Raw genomic sequence first — 16,250 nt, 5'->3', positions numbered from 1 at the left:
TTCCTTCCTTCCTTCCTTCCTTTCTTTCTTTCTTTCTTTCTTTCTTTCTCTCTCTCTCTCTCTCTCTCTCTCTTTCTTTCTTTCTTTCTTTCTTTCTTTCTTTCTTTCTTTCTTTCTTTCTTTCTTTCTTTCTTTCTCCTCTTTTTTCCTTTCTTTTTGCTCTGTCGCCCAGGCTGGAATGCAGTGGCTCGATCTTGGCTCACTGCAACCTCTGCCTGCTGGGTTCAAGCAATTCTCCTGCCTCAGCCTCCCCAGTAGCTGGGATTATAGGCGTCCACCACCACACCCAGCTAATTTTTGTATTTTTAGTAGAGACGGGGTTTCACCATCTTTGCCAGGCTGGTCTAGAACTCCTGACCTTGTGATCCACTCACCTCACACTCCCAAAGTGCTGGGATTACAAGTGTGAGCCACCACGGCATCCTGCCTCTTTTTCCCTTCCCTCCTTTCTTCCTTCCCTCCTTCCCTCCTTCCTTCCTTCCTTTCTTCCTTCCTTCCACCTTTCTTTCCTTACTTTCTTTCCCTTTCTTCCTTTCTCCCTCCCTCCCTTCTTTCCTTCCTTCCTTCCACCTTTCTCACTTTCTTTCCCTTTCTTTCTTTTCTTTCCCTCGCTTGCTTGCTTGCTTTCTTTCTTTCTTTCTTTCTTTCTTTCTTTCTTTCTTTCTTTCTTTCTTTCTCTCTCTCTCTTTCCTTCCTTCCTTCTTCCTTCCTTCCTTTTTTTTTTTTTTTTAAACAGGATCTTGCTCTGTCGCTCAGGCTAGATAGAGTGCAGTTGCATAACCATGGCTCACTGCAGCCTCGACCTCCTGGGTTGAATCCTTTTGAATCCTTCCTTCTACCTCTGCCTCTCGAGTAGCTGGGACTATAGGCACACACCACCATGACCTGGTGACTTTTGTAGAAACTGGGGCTTTGCCACATTGCCCAGACTCAAACTCTTGGGCTCAAGTGATCCGCCCATCTTGGCCTCCCAAAGTGCTGGGATTACAGGCATCAGCCAAAGTACCCAGTCAGAATGTTATATTTTCATTGCAAATAGACTACATTGTTTTTATTCACTGGTGTCAGTAGACTGTAAGAAAATGAACAGTGAAGATTACTCAGTTTGGTTCACTTTTGTCATCCTGAAAAAGAGATGGTTCTTTGCTTTATATAAGAAGCAGTAATCTTGGCCAGCTCTCTAAAGATGAGGGATTTAGGGATTTGGCTTCTCCACTCACCAGCTGTGGAACCCTGCAGTGATTCACCTGCATCATTGGTTGGGAGACTCCATGAGCCATAGATGAGTGCTAAGATCGTCAGGAAGACAGCATTACACAATGGAAAAGAAGTCAATAGCATTAATATGAAGCAATGCTCAATGGAGAAGATAGTTGAGATGTCAGTGATGGATTATTTTACTCCTTGATAGATTGAATTTTCCTTTTGCAGGTTTTATCTGAATGGCGCTAATTCTGCCAAGTGCACTGAGGAAGGACAATGGAGCCCAGGGATTCCTGTCTGTGCTCGTAAGTCTATGGGGAGGGTGATCAGCTGGTTTGCCCAGAACCTTCCTGGTTTTAGCACTGAAAGTCTCACATCTGCACCCTCTTCAGTCGCAGCTCAATGAGATGAATGGTCACCCTTGTGGGGGATATTTGTCCTGGTATCTTGCTGTAGAAGATGAAACAACCACTTTGGAATGACAGAAGGGAAGCATTTTACGCACAAACACATTCTGTATTCTCCACCTGGTGGTCATTACTCTATCCAAGCCAGTTTTTGCTGGGTGTGTTGACTCCAGTGCTCTCATAGTGCTTTGGAAGAAGCTTGGATATGTGTGGCATTGGTCTATTAGGGACGGTCACCACTTAACTAGGGGAACTTCTGCAAACAGTGAGATCAAACAAACATCTTCCTCCCACTCTGGAACTTCATTCATTTATTCACTTATTCAGTAAACATGAATTGAGGATCTACTGTATGCTGGATCCTCTTGTTAGCACTGAGGCTGCAAGGACAAAGGAGACAGCTCTGCCTTCAGAGAGTAAGCCTAGTGACAGGCGAGACGCAGAGGAAAGTCACCCTCACAGTAAGCTAAGAGCCCATCAAAGGGGCTTGCATTCTAGGAGCTGATTGGCATTCTTCTAAAAAGCAGTGATGTTTTTTCAGAGGACCTTCAGCTAAGCTGTCAGAGTCATCTCTAGGCTTTGCTTATGTAGGGAAGGACATTCTTATGTTCCCCAACTTGTGATTTATACATCTTTGACCAGGAGACCCAGGCATTACAATACTAGTTATAGTTCTTCAACATGTCAGTACGTCTGTCCTTAGCAAAAGCAAGTGGAGGCTGGGTGCAGTGGCTCATGCCTGTAATCCCAGCACTTTGGGAGTTCGAGGAGGGTGGATCACCTGAGGTCAGGAGTTCAAGACCAGCCTGACCAACATGGAGATACTCTGTCTCTACTAAAAAATATAAAATTAACTGGGCGTGGTGGCACATGCCTGTAATCCCAGCCAGTTGGGAGGCTGAGGCAAGAGAATCACTTGAACCCAGAAGGCAGAGGTTGTGGTGGTGAACCGAGATCGCGCCATTGCACTCCAGCCTGGGCAACAAGAGTGAAACTCCTCCTCCTCCTCAAAAAAAAAAAAAAAAAAAAAAGCAAGTGGAAAGTAAAGCAATTTCAAATAAATAATTGTTTACAAAAACCTGAACAAACAAAAGCAAAAGTTTTTTTTGTTTTTTTTTTGTTTTTTGTTTTTTTTGAGACGGAGTCTTGCTCTGTCGCCCGGGCTGGAGTGCAGTGGCCGGATCTCAGCTCACTGCAAGCTCCGCCTCCCGGGTTTACGCCATTCTCCTGCCTCAGCCTCCTGAGTAGCTGGGACTACAGGCGCCTGCCACCTCGCCCGGCTAGTTTTTTGTATTTTTTAGTAGAGACGGGGTTTCACCGTGTTAGCCAGGATGGTCTCGATCTCCTGACCTCGTGATCCGCCCGTCTCGGCCTCCCAAAGTGCTGGGATTACAGGCTTGAGCCACCGCGCCCGGCCGAAAAGCAAAAGTTTTTAAAGGATACATTAAGTAAAAATTTTCACTCAGCAGTAGGAATCACCATGGTTCCTATAGTTTTAATTTAAAACAGATTTATACTGATTATGTAAATTTGCTCCTTTATTTAGAGACAGAGTCTTGCTCAGTTGCCCAGGCTGGAGTGCAGTGGTGTGATCACAGCTCACTGTAACTTTGAACTCCTGGGGCCAAGTGATCCTTTCAGTCTCCTGAGCAGCTGAGATCATAGATGAGCGCCACCAGATCTGGCTAATTTAAAACAATTTTTGTGGAAACAGGGTCTTGCTTTGTTGCCCAGACTGGTCTTGAACTCTGGGTTTCAAGCAACCTTCCTGCCTCAGCCTCTCAGAGCTCTGGGATGACAGGCGTGAGCCACGGTGCCTAGCCATAAACTAACTTTCCAAAAGGGTTATAGAGAGAAAGACTACTTTAGCTTTAATCTAATTTAAATGAGTATTTCTCATACTTGAATGTACATATGAATCTTCTGGGCATCTTGTTAAAATATAGATTCTCATTCAGGCACCTGTGGCGGGGTCTGAGCTTCTATATTTCCAACAAGATATTTTCCCAGGCTATGCCTGTGCTGCTAGCCCCTGGACAACACTTTGAGCAGCAGGGATCCAGAGAATTCAAAGTAAATCATATTTTGGTCAACACCATCTTCTTTCATGCTAGTGTAACTTGCTGAAGCTCCATAGTACTCAGGTCAGGGTGACAAGCCACTGCTATCTCTCTGGGTTCCTGAAGCTACTTGGGTAAGCTCCATCCATACCAAGAGTCCAAAAGCAGAGAGGTATTCAAGAGAAACAGACTGAACTGGTAATGGAATTCATTCCCAAACAACTATGTACAAAGTTGCTGTCATCAGCCATTATTTTAGGATGGTCCCTCAGCACTGAGGGACAAATTCTGCCTTCCAGAAGCATCTTCCAAGGTAGTATTTGAATAAAAGATTTTATAAAACCTAACCATTGCGTTGTTGCAAAAGACAAATTATTGGTGGCAAGACTTAAATTTCCTTAATTTTTTGGTGTTTTGACTGGTTTGGACATCTGATTTGAGGGTCATATTTTCTTTTCTTTTTTCTTTATTTTTCTTTCTTTCTTTCTTTTTTTTCTGAGACAGAGTCTCTCTCTGTTTCCCAGGCTGGAGTGCAGTGGTGCGATTTTGGCTCACTGCAGCCTCGGCCTTCCAGGTTCAAGTGATTCTCCTGCCTCAGCCTCTGGAGTAGCTGGGACCACAGGCACACACCTCCATGCCTGGCTCATTTTTGTATTTCTGGTAGAGGCAGGGTTTCACCATGTTGGCCAGGCTGGTCTGAAATTCCTGACCTCAAGTGATCTGCCCGCCTCAGCCTCCCAAAGTGTTGGGATTAAAGGCGTGAGCTGCCGTGCCTGGCAGGTCATGTTTTCCTATTACACATCCACAATTGACTATTTTTACCCTGGTAATTTGATCAGTTTGCATTTTCTCAAGTTTATCCTTAGAGTTTTTTTTTCTTTATGGAAAGAGTATATTTAAAAGCCTTAACTATTTTCATAGAAATGATAGTTCTTTCTTTTCCTAGCCATCACCTGCCCTCCACCATCCGTACCTATGTTTGCAACACTTCGTGTTTATAAGCCATCAGCTGGAAACAATTCGTTCTATCAGGACACAGCAGTTTTTGAATGTTTGCCACAACATGCGATGTTTGGAAATGATACAATTACCTGCACAACCCATGGAAATTGGACTAAATTACCAGAATGCAGGGGTAAGTGCAATAAGACAAAATATGTATGGTAGGGCAAGATCCCATTTGTGAAAGGTATTGAAAATTCTGACTATCATGGAATGCTTCCAATGAACTCATTCAACTGCTGTTTATTGAGCATCTACCATATGCCAGGCAGTGTGCTGGGCACTGGGGATTCCAGGTGAATGAGACCTGGCTTCTGACGCAAGGGAATTACAAATAATGCAGTTAACTGTCTGGAGCTGCCTGGGACAGCTTCCCATAGGTGGTGACCTTTGAAATAGGCCTTGGAGGAGGAGTAGAGAATGAGGAGAAGGCATACCTCACATGGGGGAGGCACGAAAGGCAGGACGTCTCCGTGGACAGCTGAACATTTCAGCGAGTCTGGTAAAGTTCTTTTCTGGGTGAAGTTCGTGGGTTAAATTGGAGAGTCCTAAGACATGAAGGTAATGCCTGGGTTGCAGTCTGATTGTTATACATTTTAAAAATCTCTACCCAAGTTTAAGAATCACAGAAATATTTGATTTTTAAGAAATTATGGAAATTCTTTCTCCTTTAACTTGACCTGTCATTGCTATCTTTAAGTTTGTCAGTTGCATAACAGATAAATTACAGAGTTTATCATGTGCACAAAGAGTTTTTTTTGGTTGTTTGTTTTGTTTTGTTTATTTTTGAGATAGAGTCTCACTCTGTCACCCAGGCTGGAGTGTAGTGGGGCAATTTTGGCTCACTGCGACCTCCACCTCCTAGATTCAAGCGATTCTCATGCCTCAGCCTCCCGAGTAGCTGGGACTACAGGTGCCCGCCACCACTCCCGGCTAATTTTTGTATTTTTAGTAGAGAATATTTTTATTCTACTAAAAATAGTAGAGAATATTTATTTGTATTTTTAGCCTGATCATCAGGCTGGTCTGAAATGCCTGACCTCAAGTGATCTGCCTGTGTTGGCCCCTCAAAGTGCTGGGATTACGGGTGTGAACCCCTGCTCCCGGCCAAGAGTTATTCTCATGACTATTAACTTATCCAGTGGTAGATATTACAGATATCCAGTGAATGAGTCAAAACATAAGTGATTTTCAGCATGGAGAAGCTACTAACAACAGTAGTAACTTGCACCCTTCTGGGCACTCAACTATGGGCCAGGCACTGGTCTCCTGCTACATATGTGTCATCTGACTTTATTCTCCCAAATCCTAAAAAGTAGGTTCCCTTTTTTTTTTTTTTTCAGTATTTCACCTAGACGTATCAACTGTTAATATGTTGTGACATTTTTCTCTCTGTTTCTCCATAGAAAGATCCTTTATATTTCTTGCATCATCTGAAAATAAGTTGTATATATTATGACACTTGCCCATAAAGACTTCAACATGAATATACTAAGAACAAGGACATTTTATATCATCACTTAATATGTTTTGGATTATTAACAATAATAATCCAAACAATTCTGATAACATAAACAATTAACAACAATATCATGCAACATTTATCTCAAATGCAAATTTTCCCAGTTGACCCAGAAGTATCTCTTATACATGAATTTTGTTTTATGCAAGATCTGATCAAGAATCACATCTTTAGTTGTCATGTCTCTCTAGTCTCCTATAATAATAATTATTATTATTTTGAAACGCTGTCTCGCTCTGTCACCCAGGCTGGAGTGCAGTGGTGCGATTTCGGCTCACTGCAACCTCTACTTTCCAGGTTCGAGCAATTCTCCTGCCTCAGCCTCCCATGTAGCTGGGATTATAGGTGCCTGCCATCACGCCCAGCTAATTTTTTTATTTTTAGTAGAGATGGGTTTCACCATGTTGGCCAGGCTGGTCTCAAAATCCTGAACTAAAATGATCCACCCGCCTTGGACTCCCAAACTGCTGGGATTACAGGTGTGTGCCTAGTCTTCTGTAATTAAGAATAAGCCCTTGTGTCTTTTGTTGTCTTTCATTGACATTTTTGAAGAGTACAGGCTAGTTGTCTTTTAGAATGTTCTGTAATGTGAACTTGATTGGTTATTACCTCATGATTAGATTCATGTTAAATATTATTGTTAAGAATACATTCTGTACTTTGGGAGGCCGAGGCAGGTCAGGTGGATCACGGGGTCAGGAGTTCGAGACCAGCCTGGCCAATATGGTGAAACCCTCCCTGTCTGTACTAAAAATAGAAAAATTAGCCGGGCATGGTGGCAGGTGCCTGTAATCCCAGCTGCTCAAGAGGTTGAGGCAGGGGAATCACTGGAACCCAGGAGGCGGAGGTTGCAGTGAGCTGAGATTGTGCCACTGCACTCCAGCCTGGGTGACAGAGTGCGACTCCATCTCAAAAAAAAAAAAAAAAAAGAATACATTCTGTCGCATCAGGACATCAGGAGGCACATAGTGTCAGCTGTTTCACCATTGGCCATGCTTAGCTTGATCCTTAGGTGAGGTGTCCTAGATCATCTTTTGGTAAAGGCACTGCTTTTTCTTTGGAATTAGTAAGCAACCTGTGGGTGATGCTTTGAAACCATGCGAATATCCACTGTTGGGCAGTCATCGTAGAATCCAACGGTGATCCTTGAATCTGTCAATTATGACATTGGTGGCTGAAAATGGTGACTTTCTAATTCTATCTTTCCTTCTACATTTATTCACTGGCTTCCCTCTATAGAGAAGAGCTTTCCCTCCATCCACCATTTTTTAGTATTATTATAGACACATGGATTCTTTTTTTTTTTTCTTTTTTTGAGTGGAGTCTCACTCTGTTGCCGAGGCTGGAGTGTAATGGTGCAATCTCAGCTCACTGCAACCTTCACCCCCAGGGTTTGAGTGATTCTCCTGCCTCAGCCTCCTGAGTAGCTGGGATTACAGGCGCATGCCACCACACCCGGCTAATTTTTGTTAGTAGAGATGGAATTTTGTCATGTTGGCCAGGCTGGTCTCTAACTCCTGACCTCAAGTGATGCATCTACCTCAGCCTCCCAAAGTGCTGGGATTACCGAAGTGAGCCACTGTGCCTGGCCACATGAATTCTTTTTTATTTAATGTGTGGCAGAACCAAAATTGAGCCAAGCATTCTGACTCTGGAGTTTGTACGCTTAATTACCTCCTTAAACTACCTCTGAGAATATTGTGCTCCTGGCTCCAGCTTTGCTTTTCTCGCACTGCAGCTCATAAGGATGTGGGTTTGGGCCTCTACTGTTGAAGATCTTAAGGAGGCCAGGAAGCAGCACCATTTTTCTCTGACATATTTCATGATGGCTTCTTGCATACTCTGAATTGAATAACAATAAGATTTACTATTTTAAAGCCAAATAATGGTGTACTAAGTGTGTATGGGGGGAGGGTTCAGTCTTTACATTTTAATTTTATGGTTTGTTAGAAATAGACTTTGCTTTTCTTCTTTCAAACCCACCATCTTAGACTGTGTAAAGATGACGTTTGCAGTAAATAATACCTTATGATTATATGTGAAAACCCGGAGGACTTAGTGAAGTCTCATTAATTTACTTTCAAAGTGTGGTTGTTTCTTTTTTAATATCCAGGGTACCACGAATATAAGAGGAGTGGGGACAGAATTAAGCACAAGGTAACTATAAGTTGCTTGCAGTTGCAGGAACACCCAGTGATTCAGTGGTGTGACAGAGACAAGAATGTGACTATTTCATGACTGTTGGATAGCACTACTATTTATTACTAATATGTCTTATTGAATAAATGTTTTAGAAGTAAAATGCCCATTCCCATTAAGACCAGACAATGGATTTGTGAACTATCCTGCAAAACCAGTACTTTATTACAAGGATAAAGCCACATTTGGCTGCCATGATGGATATTCCCTGGATGGCCCAGAAGAAATAGAATGTACCAAACTGGGAAACTGGTCTGCCGTGCCAAGTTGTAAAGGTATGGAAATATAGGCGAGGTCCTATAAGATCTCTGAATTGATACAGTGGGTCACCTTTACTTGCTATTTTCTTGTTCCAATACTTTTCCACTTGTTGCTCAGACTTGCTAGGAAACTGCTGGCAGGTGACTTCAGGACTCACATGTACCTGGGGAAGCCTCATGCTTAGGAAGCGTGCTTGACTTTAAACAGGATGAAATAAACAGATCCTTTGTAAGCATTGGTGATATGGTGGGAGATCGTGTGGGCTTTTCTTTTTTTTTTTTTTTTTTTTTGAGACGGAGTCTCGCTCTGTCACCCAGCCTGGAGTGCAGTGGCGCGATCTCGGCTCACTGCAAGCTCCGCCTCCCAGGTTCACGCCATTCTCCGGCCTCAGCCTCCCGAGTAGCTGGGACTACAGGCACCCGCCACCTCGCCTGGCTAGTTTTTCGTATTTTTTAGTAGAGACGGGGTTTTACCGTGTTAGCCAGGATGATTTCGATCTCCTGACCTTGTGATCCGCCTGTCTCGGCCTCCCAAAGTGCTGGGATTACAGGCTTGAGCCACCACGCCCGGCCAATGTGGCTTTCTTTATTTGCTTTTAAGTCTTTGCCTCTGAGCATCTTTTATTTATTTATTTATTTTTTTGAGATGGAGTCTTGTTCTGTCACCCAGGCTGGAATGCATTGGCACAATCTCGGCTCACTGCAACCTCTGCCTCCCAGGTTCAAGTGATTCTCCTACCTCGGCCTCCCAAGTAGCTGGGATTACAGGTGCCCACCACCACTCCTGGCTAATTTTTGTATTTTTAATAGAGACGGGGCTTTGCCATGTTGGCCAGGCTGATTTTGAACTCCTGACCTCAGGTGAACTCCTGACCTGCCTCAGCTTCTATAGAGAAGAGCTTTTCTTCTGTCCACCATTTTTTAGTATTATTGTAGACACATGGATTCTTTTTTTTGTTTGTTTTTTTTGAGATGGAGTCTCACTCTGTTGCCTAGCTGGAGTGTAATGGTGGAATCTCAGTTCACTGTAGCCTTCACCTCCCAGGTTCGAGTGATTACAGATGTGAGCCACCACGCCCACCTCTTTTTGTGCTCTGCCTAGCCAAGGCTCGTCTCATTGCAAAAACCAACCACACATTCGAGTTCAAGGAAATTGGGGATATTATAAGGAGGCAACAGGCAAGTCGATCACGTGGGTATTGAAGATGAGGAAATGAAATACAACTGATACTCTTGAAGATTGGAACTGAAAGGCAGGAACTATTCCTACTTTTTCCATATCTCAATAGCCTCTCCCATCTCTGTCTCTCTGCTTATTCATCTTGAACATGGCTTGATATACACCAGACCCTCTCAGTTAAAGGATTCATCACCAACTGGCATCTTTTCCTGGAGATGCTGGTTCCTTTTGAGTTAGGTGTCTACCCTTGATCCCATTAGTGTCATGCTTAAGCAAAGAACAGCCTAGCATTAGAACTCTGCTCAGGTCGCTATGGCTGGACAGTTTAAGCAGAAAGAGGAACTCTGGGGCAGCAGGCAAGATGACAAATAACTAGCATCTTAGGTTATAGTTCCATAGAAGCAGAGCCTGAGACAGGGATTTGAATATGGTTGATTTAGTGAGTGTCTCAGGAGAAGAAAGAGTGAGGCAGATTTGAGAGGGTAAGGCACCGGTTCTCAAACTTCGCTGTGGATCAGCAACACCTGGAAGGCTTGTTTTAACACGGGATTTTTCAGCTCCACTCTCAGAGTTTCTGATTTGGTAGATCTGGGAGGGGGCCTGAATATTTGCATTTATGCCAAGTTCCCTGGTGATGCTAATGCTGCCAAGCCAGGAAGAATTGTGGTCTCTGCTAAAATGAGGTTCAGTTTGATCCCACTGAGCTCTGGAGTGTGAATTCCACCCTTGAGTTAATCCCACTGAAACCCAAGGGGACCTGTTTTTTTTGAGACGGAGTCTCGCTCTGCCGCCCAGGCTGGAGTGCTGTGGCCGATCGCTGCTCACTGCAAGCTCCGCCCCCCGGGTTCACGCCATTCTCCTGCCTCAGCCTGCCGAGTAGCTGGGACTACAGGCGCCCGCCACCGCGCCCGGCTAATTTTCTGTATTTTTAGTAGAGATGAGGTTTCACCATGTTAGCCAGGATGGTCTTGATCTGCTGACCTTGTGATCCGCCTGCCTCGGCCTCCCAAAGTGCTGGGATTACAGGCGACAGGCACTGCGCCCGGCCAAGGGACCTGTTTTTTATATTTCCTCATCAGTCATTGGCTTTGAGCTGCTCCCTTCCCTGACCCTGAGGGTGGCGATGGGGGTGGTTTGCACAACTTCCAGGGAGAGGTGGCTTCCCTATGGCTGAAGGCAATTTTTCAGTATTTATGAGCTGTTGTCAGCCAACACTTGCAGTGGCTGGTGGATAGATGCACCTGCTTAATGAATGCAATCCGAGAGGGCAGTGTAGGCTTACATGAAATGTCAATATCTGTTAGAAGTTTTTTGTATTTTTTTTCCACTGAAATGAAGGCTCTGATGCTTCTGTTCTGACCTTCTGTGGCTACTGTAGGGGAAGAGAAGGCCATCCTGGAAGCTGTGAGTAATGGTTCTATTGATAGAGAACTACAATTAGCAATCATATTACCATTACTTACTATGTACATTCTTGGATTTTTCTTGCCTTGACCAATTTGTGTAGGTGTACTCATCTACTGTTTCAAATGCTAAACTCTCTTTCAGAAAGATTTCCTGAACTCTTAAGTCCTGATTACAAGTATTCTCTCTTTCAGCATCTTGTAAAGTACCTGTGAAAAGGGCCACTGTGGTGTACCAAGGAGAGAGAGTAAAGATTCAGGAAAAATTTAAGAATGGAATGCTGCATGGTGATAAAGTTTCTTTCTTCTGCAAAAATAAGGAAAAGAAGTGTAGCTATATGGAGGATGCTCAGTGTATAGATGGCACTATTGAAGTCCCCAAATGCTTCAAGGGTAAGTCTACATTGGAATGTTTAGCTAGGACTCCCACTTGCCCCTCATCATAATCAGAGCCTTGTTATATAATGATTGTCAAAAACCAGATGAGGCCAGGCATGGTGGCTCACGCCTGTAATCCCAGCACTTTGGGAGGCTGAGCGGGGTGGATCACCTGAGGTCAGGAGTTTGAGAGCAGCCTGGCCAAAATGGTGAAACCCTGTCTCTATTAAAAATACAAAAATTAGTTGGTGTGGTGCCGGGCACCAGTAATCCCAGCTACTCAGGGGACTGAGACAGGAGAAACGCTTGCACCTGAGAGGCAGAGGTTGCAGTGAGCCAAGATCGCATCATTGCACTCCTGCCTGGGCAATACAATGAAACTCAGTCTCAAAACAAAAACACAAACAAACAAACAAATGAACAAAAACCAGATGAATTTGGCCACTGGATTTTTAAAAAGAGGGGTGAGAGGGAGAAACAATGATATGAAGCAGTGAGCTCCAGATGGTGTCCCCACTTGAATTTTCCTTTCCAATTCTTTTTTTTTTTTTTTTTTTTTGAGACGGAGTCTCACTCTGTCGCCCAGGCTGGAGTGCAGTGGCTCGATCTCTGCTCACTGCAAGCTCCGCCTCCCGGGTTCACGCTATTCTTCTGCCTCAGCCTCCTGAGTAGCTGGGACTACAGGCACCTGCCAGCATGCCCGGCTAATTTTTTTGTATTTTTAGTAGAGACGGAGTTTCACCCTGTTAGCCAGGATGGTCTCGATTTCCTGACCTCGTGATTCGCCTGCCTCGGCCTCCCAAAGTGCTGAGATTACAAGCATGAGCAACCGCGCCTGGCCTTTTTAAAATTATTATTATTATTATTGAGACAGGGTCTCACCGTCACCCAGGCTGAAGTGCAGTGGTGTGATCACATCTCATTGCAGCCTTGACTTTCTGGGCTCAAGTGATCCTTTCACCTCAGCCTTCTGAGTAGCTGGGATTACATGCACACACCACCGTGTCCGGCTATTTTTTTATATTTTTATTAGAGAAGAGAGTACGCCATGTTGCCAAGGCTGGTTTTGAACCCTTGAACTCAAGCAATCCACCTGTCTCAGGCTCCCAAAGTGCTGGAATTACAGGCGTGAGCTACGTGCCCAGCGTCTTTTCCAATTCTTTTCTGTAAAACTCAGGGTTGTGGTTTTATTCAATGAATGCTGAGGTGAATTACGCCATCTTGTGTAATTCCAAGTTGAGCTTGAATAGTAACGAACCAAATATTGAATAATAAAAATATCTACCTCATCTTGGTCCCACATTATAAAGAATTCACCCCAAGTTACAAAACAACTCATGGCAGTGATAATTGGTCTAAAGATCTAATATATCCCCCTTTCTCCAGCAATTCCTAGAGTTTGAAAAGTACCCATTAGAGCAAAATGTCCATTAGAGCAAAATATTTTAAGGAAGATGATACCAGGTTTGTGTGAGGTAAAGAAGTGTGTAATGGCCAGCATTTAGAGCTGCTAACCTTTTAAGGTTTCAGATTTAGGGTTTAAATGTCTTTGATGCCAGGAAGTAAGAACCAGCCAGAGGCTGAAGCTGTTGTTGGCTCTAGGTTTAGAAATCTTTCAAAAATATTGACAATCTTGTTTGAGCAGCTGGGAGAGGACAGTAGGGAGCAGACAAAGCTAAGAAGAGAGGAGTCTGAGAAGTGTTCAGCTAGTGGGAGAGAAGGGAATGATAACTGATTAAAAATACCCACCTCATGGGGTTGGTTTGATTACTAGAAATATGCATGACATGGAGGAACATAATTTTAATTACAAATAGTTAGAAATGCACTGAATAAATTGCCGTTGTTCAAAAGACAGCAGAGCCCCAGCGAGATGTTAAATACAAAACATGGCAAAATACAATAAGCTTAAATAAAAATCAGTAGAAAAAATACGAGAAAAGAATAATTGAAAAAGTCTTAGCTTTACTGATATATTTCTTCAGGGTCTTCTCCCTTATGGTCTTTAGACAGATGCAGTACTATAAAGGGCTGATACAGTTTTTTTCCCCTTTAATCTTGACTGTTATAGAAAAGTCTTCACTGTATATAGAACCTCTAATTTTATCTCTTGAACATGAAGGTCTTGGCCGGGTGTAGTGGCTCACACCTGTAATCCCAGCACTTCGGGAGGCCGAGGTGGGCAGATCACTTGAGGTCAGGAGGCCAGCCTGGCCAACATGGTGAAACCCGGTCTCTACTAAAAATACAAAGATTAGCCAGGCGTGGTGGCATGTGCCTGTAGTCCCAGCTACTCAGGAGGTTGAGACAGGAGAATCGCTTGAACCTGGGAGGCAGAAGTTGCAGTGAGCTGAGATTGTGCCATTGCACTCCAGCCTGGGTGACAGGGCGAGACTCTATCTTAAAAAAAAAAAAAGAAAAAGAAAAAGAAAAAGAAAATGAGGGTCTTATCATTTCCCTAATGTTTTCTCCCATCACTTAAACCTCACACTAAATGATTTCATTCACATAATCACATGTATTCTATATACTTGTAAAATGTATTTGGTTTGGCTTAGCTATTTACCACATTTAGGAAATGATTGTTTCTCTTAGAATGTTTATCTTTTTCTCCCCCAACAGAACACAGTTCTCTGGCTTTTTGGAAAACTGATGCATCCGATGTAAAGCCATGCTAAAGTGGTTTTCAGATTCCACATAAAATGTCACACTTGTATCTTGTTCATCCAAGGAACCTAATGGAAATTAAAAAATAAAGCTACTGAATTTATTGCCTCAGCCATTGCAGTGTTACTCTTCATGGTAGCGTACTTTTAGTTATGTCATCTGGTTAAGAAATGCAAATATTTGGAACATCATCATTTTATGGCTGTGAAATTGACAGTATAAACGATTGTCTAGGTATCCCACTTTTCCTGTGTGTAGTCCTGTTCTCGGCTGGGCGCGGTGGCTCACGCCTGTAATCCCAGCACTTTGGGAGGCAGAGGTGGGCGGATCACCTGAGGTCAGGAGTCCGAGACCAGCCTGGGCAACATGGTGAAACCCCGTCTCTACTGAAAATACAAAAATTAGCTGGGCGTGGTAATGTGGGCCTGTAATCCCAGCTACTCAGGAGACCGAGGCAGGAGAATTGCTTGAACCTGGGAGGTGGAGGTTGCAGTGAGCCGAGATTGTGCCACCACATTCCAGCCTGGGCAATAGAGTGAGACTCCATCTCAATAAATACATAAAGAAACAAGTAAATAAATCCTACTCTCAAGCACTTTCATGTAAAACACCTGCAATACAATATTTTTCATAGAATGGGCCACAGACCCCCTACCCCATTACTATGACCTATCTGCTTATTCCAAAGAACAAGTGTTGTGCCCCAGAATTGTTAAGAATGACCCAGAATTCTGCATTTATGACAAAGTTTCCAGATAGTTCTTGTGCATCTTCAAGTTTGAGAAGCATTGCCATACAGAAGTAAGCATGGACTTCCAGGTCAATAGGACTGAATTTGCATCCTTGATGCTGGGTTTACATAGCGCCAAAAAATTTTTCTGTATCCACTACAATTCCATGGCCCATCATTGATGTTGCTCCTTTGCATATATTCAACTCCCTTGCCCTTCTCTCCTTCGGTAGTGTTTGCTGGCCAAACACCGCTGGCGCTATCGGCCTTCCTTTTGCCTGCACCTGAGGAGTTGAATGTGGCTAGAAAAAAAAGAGGAACTCACAACCGTGCCAATAGGTCCCATTTTAAATTCATAAACACAAACTTTACATGGGCCTCCAACTCTGCCCAACAATCCTATTATATTTCTCTAATTTGTTCACTCCCTTACTCTCTAAAGTGGCTATTTCTCTTCTCAACCTTCCTCAAGCTACCTTCCTTCTCCTCATCCTTAGCTGATAACTTAGCTCCGTATTTCACTGAGAAAATAGAAAAGATCTTTTTTTTTTTTTTTTTTTATCTTTCCACTCCCAAATCCATCATTCTACCGGTGTTGACAACCACGGAATCTGCCTTCTGTCAGGTTACAATGGATGAACATCTAAGGACAAACCCTCTCTTTATGTGCTAGGACCCATTTTCTCTCTCCTACTTAAGGATTTTACTCCTGAAATTAATGCTCATCCATGTTTATTTTTTCCTTTCTATTGGAACACTTCAATCAGCATACAGATATATGGTAATGTCACCCATTAAAAAAAGAAGCCCTGTTACTTCACATCTTTTTTCCAGCTACAGCTCCAACTCTTTAGTCCCTGTTTTCACAAAAGTCCTGGAGTTATTTCCCTTTGCCATCTGCACTATGTGCTACCCATCACTTCACAATCTGTGTTCTCCATGGGATTTACCACCCATGCCTCTTTCTCAGAACTTAACCCAATTCCATGTGATGTGGACTGAATCTTTTCTCCAAGATGCCTCTCTGCTCCTCCTCCTTTTACAGAAACCAGAGTGGCTCCCCTTCCTTCTATGCTTTCATTGAAAAGCTCCAAATTCCCTTTACTTAACCTTAAAAACCAATTTTACGGCCGGGCACGGTGGCTCACACCTGTAATCCCAGCACTTTAGGAGGCCAAGGCAGGTACAAAAAAATTAGCTGGGCGTGGTGGCAGGCACCTGTAGCCCCAGCTACTTGGG

General features: G+C 43.5%; 1 protein-coding gene across 1 annotated transcript in view; it reads left to right on the top strand.

Annotated features, from left to right (window-relative positions):
* Positions 1 to 14,396, top strand: part of APOH (apolipoprotein H) — a 17,503-nt gene extending 3,107 nt beyond the window's left edge. The window contains exons 4-8 of the mRNA XM_025363477.1: positions 1,412 to 1,508; positions 4,617 to 4,805; positions 8,489 to 8,668; positions 11,432 to 11,629; positions 14,237 to 14,396. Of these exons, the coding sequence (XP_025219262.1) occupies positions 1,412 to 1,508; positions 4,617 to 4,805; positions 8,489 to 8,668; positions 11,432 to 11,629; positions 14,237 to 14,292 (720 nt within the window). The 3' untranslated portion in view covers positions 14,293 to 14,396. The remainder of the gene's footprint in view (positions 1 to 1,411; positions 1,509 to 4,616; positions 4,806 to 8,488; positions 8,669 to 11,431; positions 11,630 to 14,236) is intronic.
* Positions 14,397 to 16,250: the final 1,854 nt, after the last annotated feature.

The sequence above is a fragment of the Theropithecus gelada genome, chromosome 16 (assembly GCF_003255815.1).
Source record: "Theropithecus gelada isolate Dixy chromosome 16, Tgel_1.0, whole genome shotgun sequence".
NCBI lineage: Eukaryota > Metazoa > Chordata > Mammalia > Primates > Cercopithecidae > Theropithecus > Theropithecus gelada.
The sequence above is the reverse complement of the archived record's forward strand: the minus strand, read 5'-3'. Positions and strand labels throughout refer to the sequence as shown.